Here is a 15,434-nt window from a genome sequence, read left to right on the forward strand (position 1 = left end):
AAAACAACACTTGATGTATTTTCATTTAGTTAGGTTCATTTTTTATTTCTGACATTATTGGATTCATATTCATATTGACTGGAATTTAAAGTGTATGGGCATGAATATTATACCACTGTCTTAATGTCACTCACAGTACTGAATTATACAAATACACAGGTTTCAAAGTCACTCTGTAATGAGGATGAACTGTATATTTATATATTAAACAAGGTGAGTCAGATCACCCTCAACTTCAGTACATGTTGTGTCTGTAAATGACATAGGTTGAAAACATAACGGAGGCTTTGCTCCGTCAGCAGGAAACACAGAATTTAAACAAAGCGAAACAGACTTTCGAACCTCGATTTAAAAAATGAAGAAGAAACTAAAATACAACTGAAAATGTCCTCTCAGTGGTCTGTTTTGATATTCTGAACACACCTTTGCCAGTGTGAATAGATGAAGTAGACAGGGTCAGGTAGTGGACGCCTTCCATTCTCTGCTTTATTTTTGCTTAACTGTTATAAAACAATCCAGCTTTCCAGCGGACCCAATCGTGAGGAATGCAATGCAAAAACGGTTGTGCTGGTCAGTCAGCCAGCCATACAAGACGAGCAGATGCTTGAATTAAACCCTCATTACAAGGTAATTAATATACCTGACTGGCAGAAAGCAGGAGAGATCTCTCTCTAATGTGGCGTTCAACTGTTTCAAAAGAGCCTGTCCTCCAAAAGCATTGTGTTAAAAGTCGAACCACTAGAGGGAGCGTTACGCCATGATTTACTTCAAAAGTGCTCCAATACTACAATGGATAGCCCCATTTTACCCAGACAGCTGCACTCTATGGCTTTCAATTTAAAACGTTTTTTTTTGAAAAAATAAAGCTATTTTGATGCTCTTGAACTATTACAACAGCTGAAATGACAATGATGAATTGAGGGCTCGGTCTCAGGTTGTGATTGAACTTTCCACAGACCTGCACCGTGTCAGCCTTTCAAAATGGCAAGGCGCAAACGTGTGGAGCCTCGTCTGTCTGTCATCTAGAACAGCATGTTTGACAGAAGGGAGAAAGAGAGAAAAAAACAACCCCTCAACAACCTGGCGTTGGCAGCTCCATCAATCATGCACACATTTGGAGCAGCAGAGTCACACCACAAAAACATCAATCTGTCGTTGACAGGCTCCTCATTAGTACATGGGTGTTCTGTGTATTCTTTAACGAGGAGATGTATTTTGTGCACATTTTGCGAGAGGGAGAGCGAGAGAGGGGGGTGGGGTGGGCCAACAGGGAGGCAATAACAGCAAAATCAATTTCACACACGACTGCGTTTGGGAGAGGTGAGTGGCGGCGGGCATCTTGATCTGTCCATCGGCCCCCGCGCGTTTGTGTTGCCGCATCATAACTCCTGTTAGACTAACCGATCGACGAGGGCCAACAACCGTGACTGTGTGGATGATGTGGCTATTAGAGCAAGAAACCAGGCAACCAGACATCTCTGTCTGCAGGTGTGCAGAGGAGCTGAGCTCATACACGGACTGTTTAACCTTCAGCTCCCCCAAACGGTCTCCGAGGAATAATAAATCAAAGCCACGAGGAAATATATTCTACTTGTCGAGCAAGATTTTCTTTTTTTGTGATTCCTTCATCTAAATATATACTGGGGACTAACATCTTGTTAATTATCTTCTAATGCTTCAAAAGCTCTGTTCCTGATGAAATGAGGAGACCTGTTATTTGCACTCAAGTGATGACTGAAACGTGTCTCTGTCCAGAGAAAGGACTCAATGACAACACACCCCCTGCTTCACCTCTACCGGTCAGTGACAGAACAGTGAGAGGGGACAGCAGAGAGGACAATCTGTCCGACGTCATGTTTGTGATATTTTGATAATAACGTCCTTCACACATTCAGAGATTCAATTATCAGCCGTCTCCTTCATCATGACCCCTGAAGGTCACCGGAGGGCGAAACTGCGCAAGGTCCTGATCACACAGGAGGCTATTTTCAGTGACTTTCTTTTGTTGGTTTAAGGATTTCTGCGCTATTACTAGGAGGGTAGAAATGGGACGTATTTTGTGTCCACGGAAATCAACAGAATTTTGATGAATAAAATCGTTAAACAATAAGTTCATGTTGTGAATGGGCTCATTTGCTCTTTTTGTCGGGCGCTATATATAAGAACATCGATGCCACTCTCATCTGTCTGTATGCTAAATATGAAGCTACAGCAAGCAGCCAGTTAGCTTAGCTTAGCATAAAGACTGTAAACGAGGGGAAACTGCGAGCCTCCTATAGCTGACTTTATGGAGTCAAATTGGAGAAGTTCATTTCGTGAGCTTGAAAGGTGCTAAATACGAGCATGGGAGCATTTCTATTGCCTCTCAACATGGCGACCGCTGAGCCAGTGGCTCGAGCTAATGGTGTTAACGGCGCAAACTCCGGCAAAAGCGCAAGAGCAGAGCGAACTGGGAGGGTGAGGGCTACACTTCTGCATCCGTCACTGCCTTATGAACGCAGTTTTCTAGCCAGCAGGGCGCGCTAGCATGCAGGAACATGCACTAAAAGCGTGCGCTGCAGGCCCGGCTACGTCAACTCAAGCTTAAAACTCGGATAACAACACACAGAGGGAGAGTGACTTCATTCTCTGCTCAGGTAGACATTACTGCACTATATCTTTACATAGACAGTAGTTGTTATATCACTTCTTTGAATATCATATAGTGCACCTTTAAAGGTGTTGTGGCTGGACTTTGGATGGAACCAGGCTGTCTGTTTCCCCCGTTTCCAGTCTTATGCTAAGCTAAGTGACTGTAGTCTTATATTTAGTGTAGAGATATGAGTGGTATCGGTGTTCTCATCTAACTCTCAGCAAAAGGATTTACCGAAATGATGTCTTTAACATGATCTAAACAGAGAGAGCAGAGCCGGAGGCAGCGCTGCACTCTTTTATTAGGGTTTTTCTCTTGCTGGTAAAGTAGTGTAGCTACAGTAAATCCCATTACCCTACCTTAGCTGCCACAATTACCAGTAGCCGAATGAATGATTGAATAATAAAACTCCACAGGGGCTGTTCTACTTTAGGCTTTTAACGAAAAAAGGCAGCCATTCCATTGCTCAACCTTTGAACATGTAGTGTGATGGGCTTCCCCTGCAGCTTTATATTAATAATAATAATAATAATAATAATAATAACGCTGCTTGGGCTCTGCTTCCTAGACCTCATGAAATTTCCCAAGATTAACGGCCAGAGATGCAGTGAAAGATGTACGTTAGTGCGTTACAGCTAAACCTAAAGCCGGTCCCATCTGTTAGACACAATCTAAGACGGTGGATGACAGCGGTCAGCTCCTGAGTCTCGACCCTGGAGGAGCAGCTGTTGAACAGTACAGTCATATTCCTTTATTGTACAAGCCAACAAGGTCGCTAAACGGCCGACTCACCGTTTTATTGCTGCAGTGATCTGCTAACTAATAGCTTTGCTTTCCTTTCCTCTTTATTCATGACCGTATTTTAATCACTTGCACAATCCTAGTCTGCCATTTGGTAACCAATTGTGGCAGGAAAGAAGCTTAACTCCTACCGATGCACAAATGAATAACTTGCTTTTTCTACTTTCTACTCAACTGATCCCCGAATCTCATCTTTGATATTTCAATATCTCTAGATTAGTTAATCCATTTTTTGACCGTCATCTGGTCTGCATTCAGGACTTAAATTGAAAATCCAAGATCATACGCACGGACCCGTTGTTCCTTCAAACAATTCAACTTTGCATCATCTAGCGTGCTGGCACCAAAAGCAACATGTCTTAATATTCAAATGGAAGTACACTGTAATCATTAAATATAAATCCGTTTTATCCTAATAAATTCATATATTTACATAGCGGCGGTGCAGTTCATTCCAGGACGGCGGTGCACGCATCCGAACCTCTTGCCAGGTGCAGGGTACAAAAATAGGAAAATGAAAAAATCCCATGCTTTATCTCGACTGCAGGCCAAAAGGGATCATGAGGCAGTTGAAGCCGATGCAGACCTTTTAACAGTCAGACGTAGCACGATACAAAGAGGACACTGGCATCTTCCAGTGTGCAGGTGTTCTTCTTTATGTCGAGTCAGATATTTCTAAATTGGTGATTTGCTCCCATGCTTGCTGTTTCGAGGACCTTAGGAAGAAGAAAATAAATATGTTCTCTGGGATATGGAAGTGCTTGGCGAGCACATTTTGTTCATCTGTTTGGCAAGAACAACAGTTTTCTTCTTTTTTTATTGCAAACTCCCATAATCCTTGTTTGCTTCCCATCTGTTGAAAGAAAAGAGTCTTCACGCTCGTCACCGGAGCAGAGCCTAGCCACCTTTAGCCACCATCGTGTCCTTTGATAGGTAAACCACCCAGTAGACCATGTTGAAAGCCCCGAAGGACACTGGGAACAGGATCCGTGCATACTTGTCAATTTTGCTGGTTCCTCCCATGCCGGCGGTGGTGGGCTGCGAGCACGGCGTCTGCTTCAGCTCCAGCTTGTTCCCCATCATCTGGATGCGCTCCAACTTGGGCCCCAGCAGATGCTGCAGGGACGAGGAGCTGGCGTTCTGCTTGCACGGCGTCGCTGCCATCACGTCCGGCGTGGACGCCGCAGCCTGCGGCGCACTCTTTACCAGCTGGGCAGAGGAGGAGGCCACGCTGAGCAGGCTCTCGGACTTGGGGCTGGAGCGCGAGAGGGTGGAGGAGCTGCCGTTGACCCCGCCGGCCAAAGGTCGCAGCGCTCTCGCTCGACGGACGCCCGAAATGTTGGTGGTGGACATGGTTCTCTGGTGACGGCTGGTCTCTTGGTGGGAGATATAATTCATCCGCTTTCTAAGGTTACCGTTGCTGTCGGGATTCTGCTGAAAAAGAGAGAAAAAAACCAGTAAGGATATATCTACGTCTTAAGACCTTTACACACCGGGGGCGTTCTTTACGTGCGAATAATTTGCACTATTTTGCAATACATTTTTACGAACTGTTTCCCACATAACGCAAATACTACGTGGGGAAAAAGCGACAGCTCAAGGCCAAAACTGGGTGTAGTTAAGACTAGGCTTAAGTTTGGTTGGTGCAACCAACTCAACGTCCATTCTAAAGACTGGTCTTAACAAAGACCGACTTAGCATTTAGCACCAGGCTTAGTAAAGACCAGTTGGTGCAACCCGCTCCTGCTAATGTTCGACAGTAGAACTTGACCAACAAATTGACCAGCCAATATTATCTAATAACAGCTATGTTGGTATTGGAACATGTTATTGGTCGGACTCTGTTAAGGTAGAAAGATATTAAAATATAAGACCAAAACGTTTGCCAAACTGATTCATATTGGTTTTTACTAAGTGATAGTGTTGTGCATTTCAAGTTAAAGTTCTGGTCTGTTGTTTTGTTGAATTGTGGAGCATCTTTTGAGAGAAAACAGTTTGAGGAATAATCACATTCCTCCTGTCGGCCTCATGTTTTAAGGCGTTTTGAGGTACTGTAAAGCTCACTTCCCCCCCCCTCTCCGAAAAAGCGTAGCACGCGACGTAAACCTCGACATATTGATCCGATTGTCTGATTGTCGTCCCCCTGACCCAGATGGCCTTCATCTGGAAGCGGACGATACACGGATGTCACTTACCGAGGATTTCACTCATTTCACACAAGCTTAAGACAGAAAGTAGGTAGCACTTCATCGGGGCGGTAATGCCATGTAGCGTCAAAGGAGCTTATCCTTTGAGAGTCGATGTTGTCAAGCAGGGAGAGTGTGATGCTGGTTCTGAGGCGTTTGCAGGAATTATCCCCCCCCAGCCCCTGAAAATGAAAGGGTGTTATTGTGTCCCGTGTATGTGTGTGTGTGTGTTTGCTTTTCCGTCACAGTGGAGGTCAAGGGCCAGGGGCCTGGAACCGTCAATCCAGGGCCTTGTCAAGGGCCCCTCACGCCAAGCCCTGTGGTTGACGCCAACAGGACCTGCTCTCCAGGAACAGAGTATTAATTCTTTCCTCCGGAGCCTTTCTGAAACCTATACAGATGTACCCGTTGCCGTGGCAACCTACTAATCCAGTGAAGCGCTGTTGTCACTACACCGCATTCAGGCGTGATTACGCCACACTGGGATTTGAACTGGAGGGGGCAACTTAAAGTAGTGAGTGTAAAACTGACATATGCATTGCTGGGTTATGTCAGCTCCAGTGATCGGTTCACAGTGGGCCTATATATTCAATGTTCTTTGGGAAGAACATGGAAGTCTAAGAAATGTGCACTTCTGCTTTTCTTTTCACATCCACGTGTCAAAACAGTGTTCGTGCAGCACCATAAATACGTTGCTACAGCTACTCGAACAGCGATTTGTAACACGTTCATCATATCTGACTGGGAGCTCTGAAATAGCGGCATGGCATATTCATGAATTCTGATCCAATCCATATGTCAGCTGCCATGGTGTCAATGTGATTTGTCTCAACTAGTGGTGCAGAAATGAGAGATTATGGCAATGTATTCGTGTGGAATTTCAAAACGAGGGTTCCAAAGCAAACACACCGTCATTGAGAAACACCTCGATCTGCTGTAAAGATCTGTGCTGGGAAGCTGTTTCAGATGCTGTTGGGTTTTTCTTTCTTCTCATTTTCACATGTTTGTCTGTCTGCTTTAAATCAGAGTCAAATAAAGAGCTGCCAAATTGAAGACTGGATAAAAGCTAAATTAGTCCAGGTTGATTTTTGGGGTTGCGGGGAATATTTTAAAGGGCCAGTTTGGATTTACATCCAGTAGATGGTGGTTGGCACACCCCCAGTTTGGAGATACTGATAGAAGTACCAGCACAAGAGCAAAGCAATGTACTGCTGTGGATGGGGGGGGGGGGGGTGTGGGGCATCAGCTAAACGTATTTTTTTGGACACCTAAAAGAATGGCCCATCTAAAAAAAAGACCAATGTCAGTTTAAGTGTTTGCTATATTTTGAATATATTCCCCACATTACCTTGCCGTCAGTCAGCCCTTTCCGTTGGGGAACAGAAGATGGTATCTATGCTCTCTTCAAAGCCAGAAGACTCCTTTGACAAAATTAATTTTTGCCTCGCATAACACAGGAGTCGCTGGTAAAGATAACACCTTCGGTTTCCCGTCGGAAAGGGCTGTGTGACTGCAAGGTAAAGAAAATATTCTAAATATAGCGTATTTTACGCGTCCACAGCAGTAGATTGCGTTGCTCCCGTGCTGGTACTCCTGTCTACTGTAATACACTGACAATAGATAAGGACCTCATACAACCCCACTTCAAAAACACCCAAGCTATCCCTTTAAGTGCATCATTTTAAAGTCCACCTCATTCACCACGTTTCACAAGCACGCTGTTTCAACATGTCGAGCTGTGGTGGACAGAGCAATCATATGTGTAATCAGGTAGATAGAATTCATGTTTTGACCTTTTCCAGGAACGCTGGCAGCCCCGGAGAAATTGTTGCAATTTCCCACATAATCAAACATCATTTGTGGGTGGAGAAAGCTAAAAAAAAGAGTGAATGACCATAAAAGAGTGGTTTTGTGTGTTAGTCTAGTGTGGGATTTAAGTACAGTATGTTCAGATTTGCGGTGCTAAGAAACGATCAGATACAGGTTCCGGTGATCTAAACTCACATCCTGGGATCAGATTTCTCCCGTTTCCTCTACAGCTCAAATCCTCTCTGCTCTATGAGCAGGAGCACAGCTGACGGTCCTCAGGCGGGCCCACTCCTGGCCCGCTCAAAAGTCTAGGCTAAAGGCCAGATACAGTAAGCACATAATATGGGACACGCTGTGTAAGTGCTACTCGAAGTTAAGTGCTATCAGACTATTCGCCACGGCCACTTTGAGGGAAGCGAAAAAAATCACCTGCAGCGCTTCCTCCGTGTCCTTGACCTTGACAGGCGTGGTTTGGGGCACCGGGGGACATTTGGCCGGCTTCTTCTTGGCGCGCTCGATCTGCGCGTTGGTGAAGTAGTTCACGGCGGCGAACTCGATGAGGGCGGAGAAGACGAAGGCGAAGCAGACGGCGATGAACCAGTCCATGGCGGTGGCGTAGGAGACCTTGGGAAGGGAGTGGCGGGCGCTGATGCTGAGTGTCGTCATGGTGAGGACAGTGGTGATGCCTTCAGTGGTAACAGAAACGAGAGAATATCAAACATATGAGCCCGTACATGAGTGATAGCGGACACATGATCTGTGTTGGAAGTCAAAATATTGTAATTTAAGATTAAGACCAAATATCTTTTCCCCACAGATCAGCATGCACTGCATTAAACACCATAAGATATTTGGCTCTCTGATATGGGAGACATTTACAAAGAGAACCGCAGTATTTACACCTTCGTGAATTTCTTGGTCACTAGGGGGCAGCAACACAAGCTGTAAAAACTACAAGTTTGATGTGTATCAAAAGATATCACACCACCTTTTTTCCTCTAAAATAAACAGTTCCAGATTTTGGGGAATACATATATTAAATTTATATAAACAGCTCTTTATCCAGCCGATCACTACTTCTGCATCTGATATAATGAGGTTTCCTTGGCGACCTCACTGTGACAACAAGGCTCTGGCAGGTCAGTTTTTGTTGGCCAAAATAGTTACATAACTCCCCAAAATTACAAGTTTGGCACGGCCAGGCCGTGCCTCCTGCTTGTCCCGTGTGTGTATCTTATGGGCAGGGCTTCGACCTGGTCTCCTCCCAGCTTCCTAATTACAACTCACCTCACCTGCCCAGTCAAACCAGCTGCACTCCATCAACTCATCAACCCAACAGTATATCTACCCCGGTTCTTCATCCACTCTTTGCCAGATCGTTGTTTACAGCTCACGTGGTAGCTAGTAGTTCTTGGCCGTGCTGTTTGAAGATAATTCAGAGTTTTCTCCCAAGTGTTGTTTCAGTGCTTTAACCCTGTCTCTCTGTTCCTGCAGTTTTTTCATCCTTTAGTGTATCTCGTGGTGAGATTGCAGATTGCAACCAACTGAATACAATCACTCCTCCTCAACCTACGGTGGCCTTAAGGTACCATAACAATGTTAACTCACTAGAGCTACATGGCAGAAACATGGCGGCGCAACATGTCAGACTCCGTGAAAAGGACCAGTTTCCTGACAAACTGCCTCTCCCGTGCTCCTAGCAGGACGCCGTGGTTAAGTCACCCAAGCAGGAAGAGGAGAAATCCAAACACCGTCCACCCTCCTCCCCTTCCCTTCCCATCCCAACCTCACCCACCGCCGCAGCACGCACATTCAAAACACAGCGGACAATGGCAGAAATCTGCTGCCTCAGAGGCTCGACTGATGCAACAACAGTTGTGCTGCTGTGGCGGGGAGGAGGGGGGGCTGTGCAGCCGGACTGTCAGATACATTGGTCACCGCAGGAGAGCGGCATTGATCCCCAAGTGCTTTATTGCACTCCACGACACCGAGAGACATTTCTACTGAGGGTCACACTGGGTTGTTTCTGCTTAGCCGACTCGGACTCAAAACACAAACTGCACTGTCAACAGAAACACCCACCGTGTCAAATGCACACTGAATGGATACAGGTGACACTGCAGTGTGTGTGTGTGTGTGTCACCAGCAGCAAAACCATTATTGATGGGGGTTGGTTGTTGGGTCACCATTAGTGATTCAGTGTGCTGTCACAGTTTGACTAAATGCCACTGCCAGCCAAAAACAGGCCCGTTATTATAATTAAAGGGGAAGTGTTCCAACGTTACGCACCAGAGTCAGTCTACAGGTGTAGGGCAGCACAAACTGTACATGTGAAAAATGTTGCATGGAGCCTGATGTGGAACAACAGGAAGCAGTGTGAAGTCTGATAAGTTACCTCAAGTGATTTGATCAATTGACTTATTTCGTCATCCATGATATACCTGTACTGAGGATTACAAAAAGGCACAATCTATAAAGACTTTGTAAGTTGTAACTAATTCTTGGTTGGTTTGTAAATCATTCACTAATGCTTTATAAAGATATTACAAGCCAATAATTGGAGCTTGTGGTGTGAATGTGTCGCATTGTGGATTTTAGAGCAGATCCTCAACAGAGCCTTTCCCAGAATGCAAGTGGACAGTTCAAACAGGCAGGGATTTTTCAAAACCTAGCAGCTCCAGCGTTGTCCTCATTCATTTCATATAACTGATCTATAAAGCATTAGTTAACAATTACTGTATGAACCATTAATTGAGCCATTACTTATAAACATATCTTATTAAAAAAGTGGTGCATTTTCACTGAAAGAAACAAAACCATCATGAACTAGAGACAATCTTGAGATGCCAAATGGGGTCAGGGGCCCCTTCACCACTTTCAACCCCCCCGACACCCTTGTTCAGACTACACCCATCTTCACGTCGGCCTTCATCTTGATCTCAACTACACACCTGTAAAGTTTCGTGATTGCATCTGGTACAGGTGTGACGAAGTGCTCAAAACCTCTTCAGGATCACAGGTAGCCATGATGACACACACACATACACACACACAGACAAAATGAAAACACCACCAGAGCTGCTGTTGCGACTAGTAGAGACTATATTTCACTAACAGACCACTTTCCTGTTGGAACACACTGCTGGCATTATTAACATTAACAGCTGGATAACAGCTGGCATGTCACAAAGCGGCTCCAAGAATCATTATTCACTCACGTTTTTCTTCCCTCCCATTACCCAAGTTACAATTACCTCTTGAAAACAATGCTCCAAACAGATAATCTACCAGAACTACTTGTGAAATGGCGGACGAGTGTCCGTGCCATTATCATTGAGTGACTTTCCAATCAACGTAAGTGGAGGAACGTGGTCGACAAATTACCAGACTGAGACGTCCCTTAATAGCAAACCAGCACCAGTCAGCAACACCGCTCTGGTTTTAGCAGCTCTGTCTGTCGCCCTGCCTCTCCATCGACACACACTAATCAGTCTATTCTAGGACAGCGACCCAAACGTTGTAACAGGGGAGCCGTGGAGAGCAAACTGGGTTAAGTGAAAAACCGAAAGCTACTGATGATGTAGAAATGATGGCTAGAATGTGATGAAATGCCAGATAATGTAACAACATCACACTTTTCATATGCGATGTGTAGTTTTAACTGATTTTAACTGTAACGATAGTACTGAGTAACACTGCAACAGAAATACCCTTAACCCTATAAATATAAACCTAAACAGGCCTTTTTTTTGTATTAACTGCTCTTTATTGGGTATTCTTTATGCAGACACTTAAATTTAAGATTTCCTCCTGGGGCATCTTGCCTATAACAACTACTTTAAATACTCTCACAGGGCATCATTCGCCATCAAGGTTTTACAAGAGTTTAAACCCATTTAGAGGGGTATTTATATTACTAGAGAAGATTTTGTATCAGGATATGAGAGCCAAAACCGTTTTTGTAAACCTGCATTCTTTGCTTGAGGCGTCTTTGCTTAGAAGATGCATCAAAATGTTTTTTTCCTAATGCTGTCAGCTGTTTATTCTAGCGTCTCAAACCAGTCTTAAAACCAACAGCAGTGAATATAGCCTTGCACGAGGCAATCTTGAGTAGAAGAACAAAACAAAAAACACAGCAGTTCTTTATATTCCTAATAATCACCTCTCGCTGTAACATCACCTTGTGGAGCAGAGTGGAGAGACACACATGCAGCAGGCATCATGTAACAAACAGGACGGGGGATGTGCGAGGTCTACATACCGAAGACCGTGCGGGCCGGGACCGATTCCTTATTTATCCAGAACGACACTTGGGAGAGGATCACTGTCATGATGCAGGGGATATACGTCTGAATCATGAAGTAGCCCATTTTACGTTTCAAGTGAAAGTAGACCGTCATCACCACATATTCACCTGGAGGATCAACAGAAGTGAATTAGTTTCATTAACAAAGAATTCCAAGATTTCACTTAGCTTCAGACAGATGTCATCTTTTATTCTATGTGGTGGCTTTTTTGTTTTTCGTGCTCCTCTGCATTTTAGCGACCCCGTCCATTTTCACCCGGACGGACGCGTGGCAGCCAACTTCCTGCTGCTAAAATCTTTTTTGGGATCCTTCAGTATTTATTTATCTGAAAGTGCCTCGACACATGATGCTGACAGGGTTTGATTTAAAGAGGCTGGTACCGTCTGCTGATCGCGGTCCAATGCAGTGTGTTGCATTTCGACAGTATTTGTCCGCAGACCTGGCAAAGTCTACCAGGTTTGACACAGTATAATCCATGCAAACATCTTTTCTTTCAATAAAATATCTTTTGTAATGAATCTGTAGAAGAGCCATTTAGCTTGGTAAGTCAAAATGGCAGGAGGACGAGCGAGTCTCACCTGTGATGGATTTAATGGTTTCGCTGGAGACCGTCTGGCCGATGAGATCATACTGAACGAGGCTGGAGGACTCAGGGGGGACCTCCACTGAATGCTGAGGCCCTTTGGTCCACGTGTAGATCATCTCTGTTTTAGGATAGGCATCTGTGGGCAGACAGCAAAGCCCCCCCCAGCCCTGATGTGAGTCACTGACTGAGTTGTGAACAGTGTAGTGCGGTAAATAAATATGTATGTGATGTGTTGGTATGCTGTGAACTCGATATGATTTTACAAAGCTAGTGTGTGTATATACCTGTATTGTCAATATAGATACATTTGTAGGACTTCTTGACACCCAACAGGTTGATGAGTTCATGTTTCCTGATTGGCCGTGAAGTCATTCATAACCTGTGTTCGTGATAGTCGTGTGACTGAAGCTTTTTGAGCAGCTTTTTGAGCGGCGATCGATAGACAGAAAGACAAGGTTTCTTATCCTGCTTGCTTTTCGTTGTTGTAAATATAACTTTCTGTCCTAATTCTATTTTCCGTGTTGTTGCAATCCACAGACAAAAGGGAAACGACAGGGAAGTGAAGGGACTGTCAACGAGAGAGAGAACAGCTGTTTCTACACGCCCCCCCCCCCCCCCCCAGCTGAGTTTAGGTAAGGGCCTGTTCTTGGAAATAGCCCTGTTGGTATTTATGAATGATCCTTTGTTACGTTACACATTTGTCCGATCACTGCGACGAGTCCACTGTGAGATTGGCTGTTGAATCTGGCTCCTTAGATCGAATCGTTGAATAGTCGACTACTCGGGGTTAACCCCTTGGAAACGAGATGGCCCTATTACTGTAGACATTTTATGTCTTTTAACATTGTTGTTATGGAGAATGCATTAGCAGACCAAAGCCAGCAACACGTGTCAACACTTGACTTGTTCCATGCGGTCTTTTCAAAGTAAACTTCCGTCTTCATAGGAAACAGCTTAGTTAGGTACGGGGCAAACATAGCTAGTTGTTTAGGTTTAGGAAAATATTGGGAAACACTTGATTAGGTTCAGGCAACAAAAATGCTTGGTTAGGTTTTGGAAAAGACCGTGGTTTGGGTTTAAATAACTTTGCAGGTGTCAGGTTACTTAAGTACGGAAGTAACCTGACACATTAATATACGTTTACGTCACACGTAAACAGCGGTCCCCTTGGTGAAAGACCGCTTTTTGTTTGCGGTAGTGTACAGCGTACAGTTTATCAGAGCTTTTTCACTTAAAAAACAACTGCCTGCTGTTTAATTTGATATTCATTGTTTCTCAGACAAGTGTAGCCATGGCAGGGTGGAAAGCCTCTGAAGCAGCATCACAGGATACTAAAGCTCTCCGCTGACTAATTCATCTGTTAGGGCTACCAGCCCTTTGAGGCAGAATGACCCTTTACTTCTATTCAAGCTCTAGAGGGATTCATTTAATATTCTGCAACAAAAAACAAAATCGTATCACAGGTTGTTTGACGAGGACGATGACCGTCTTACATCTGACATCTGCTGAGACAAACTCATGACGACATCCAATGTGGTTGGAGTCAAAGTTTGTTAGAGGTCGCATCTGTCATTTATTCACTCACTCATGCGTCACGCTGACAGATACATTCTCCACTGTGTCTGACTTAAGGATACTTTAAATCCTAACAAGTATTTTCATTTTGTTGCTGTATGTATCCATGGCCAGGTTGGCCGGTCTAAACGGCAGCAGTCTCTGCCTGCCACTCCCTATGGGACTCGGCATCGGCAGGATACCAACTGTGCTGCCAAAACGAAATGACTCTGGTGTGTCATGGAGTGGAACGCCACGCAAGTCCAGATGGAGAAACAGAAAAAGGGAGACGGAGAGAGAGAAAGAAACAAAGAAAGAAAGAAAGAGTAATGAAGGCACACACACAGACGCACACACTTCAGCTATGGAAAATAGCTACATAGGTCTGCGCTATCCTGAGGCAGAGGAAGGGACTCTGACCTTTCCTTCGCTTCAGGCCGCATCAGATTCCATGGTCGCTTCCTCCTGACTGGAGGCTAGCAGCAGCAGAGCAGGATGGTGAGAGGGGGAGGGGGGCGCAGATGACAATAACTGAGAAGTGTGAATTTGTCCTCTGCAATGTCACCACACTGGGTAATTGTGAGTGTAAAGGCAGACTCGTTGTCTTTTCCTTTCTCCTGCAGATGTAATCTTCACAATCGCTGCTCTTCTCCGATAAGACGGGAGCCGAGAAACTCCTTTTATTTCAGATAAGTCGTTTCTGCTGACCAGTGGGCCCACTATAAACACTGGTGCTGAGCCAGGCCTCCATTGTTCCCAGTGAACAATGAAATATTCATTATTAGTATTAGCATTCTTTGTGTCTCAGCATCGCAGCGCTCTTTTCACCACGGAGAGAGGCCGCTTCGTTTCACAAACGGTCAGGTGATGGGGCTTTTTGTCACACCAAGGCAGGACAAACTTTGGATGTAACGCCTCCAACAACTCTTAAACAACTTTAATTAAAAGGTGCTGCATGTGTCATTTGTGAATATAAATAAATCCTGTAAAAATTGACCATGAAAACCTTTTTTTTACACTTTAGTTTGTGTACAAACAAATGAAGACAGATTTTGGACGGAGCTGACGAGCTGTTTCCAGTCTTTACGCAGAGCTTAGCTTCATATTCACTGTACAGACATCTAGCAGATAGAGTCTAGCATATAAGTCAGACTATTCCTTTCATAATCTTTTTGGGGTCTTTTTGGGGGCACGCAAAATGCAGCGTCGAGGCTTCTCAGCGGCAGGGTTTATTTGTTTACAGCTACAACAATAAGGACTCAGACACAAAGCGGAAAACGGCGTTAATGACTCACAGATGAAAAAATATGACACCACGCGCAGTAGCAGCAACACGATTAGATGTCTTTTCACACTCCGTGGACGCCATGTTTTGCACGTCTCTCCCGTATGAGAATGAAAACTTGCATGACTGTTTTGTTAGAATCTGTAGAGAGGTCAGAGGTCAAGCAGCGGATACATTTCACACTCTCAGGCCTGTGTTATACTTCCTTTTTCAGTAGTACACACACGCACACACACACACACACACACACACACACACACACACACACACACAC

General features: G+C 44.7%; 1 protein-coding gene across 2 annotated transcripts in view; it reads right to left on the reverse strand.

The window, feature by feature from the left end:
• Positions 1-243: 243 nt before the first annotated feature.
• gabra4 (gamma-aminobutyric acid type A receptor subunit alpha4) overlaps positions 244-15,434 on the reverse strand; it is an 18,474-nt gene continuing 3,283 nt past the window's right edge. Inside the window, exons 6-9 of one of the 2 annotated variants that reach the window (XM_031857912.1) lie at positions 12,314-12,457; positions 11,690-11,842; positions 7,858-8,114; positions 244-4,864 (exon numbers count right to left, since the gene is read on the reverse strand). In XM_031857912.1, coding sequence (XP_031713772.1) covers positions 4,331-4,864; positions 7,858-8,114; positions 11,690-11,842; positions 12,314-12,457 — 1,088 coding nt within the window. In that variant the 3' untranslated portion in view covers positions 244-4,330. Of the gene's footprint in view, positions 4,868-7,857; positions 8,115-11,689; positions 11,843-12,313; positions 12,458-15,434 lie in introns of both variants that reach the window. The other variant, XM_031857911.1, reaches the window with a different exon arrangement.

Source organism: Anarrhichthys ocellatus, unplaced genomic scaffold (assembly GCF_004355925.1).
Source record: "Anarrhichthys ocellatus isolate YVR2014 unplaced genomic scaffold, GSC_Weel_1.0 scaffold19, whole genome shotgun sequence".
Lineage (NCBI taxonomy): Eukaryota > Metazoa > Chordata > Actinopteri > Perciformes > Anarhichadidae > Anarrhichthys > Anarrhichthys ocellatus.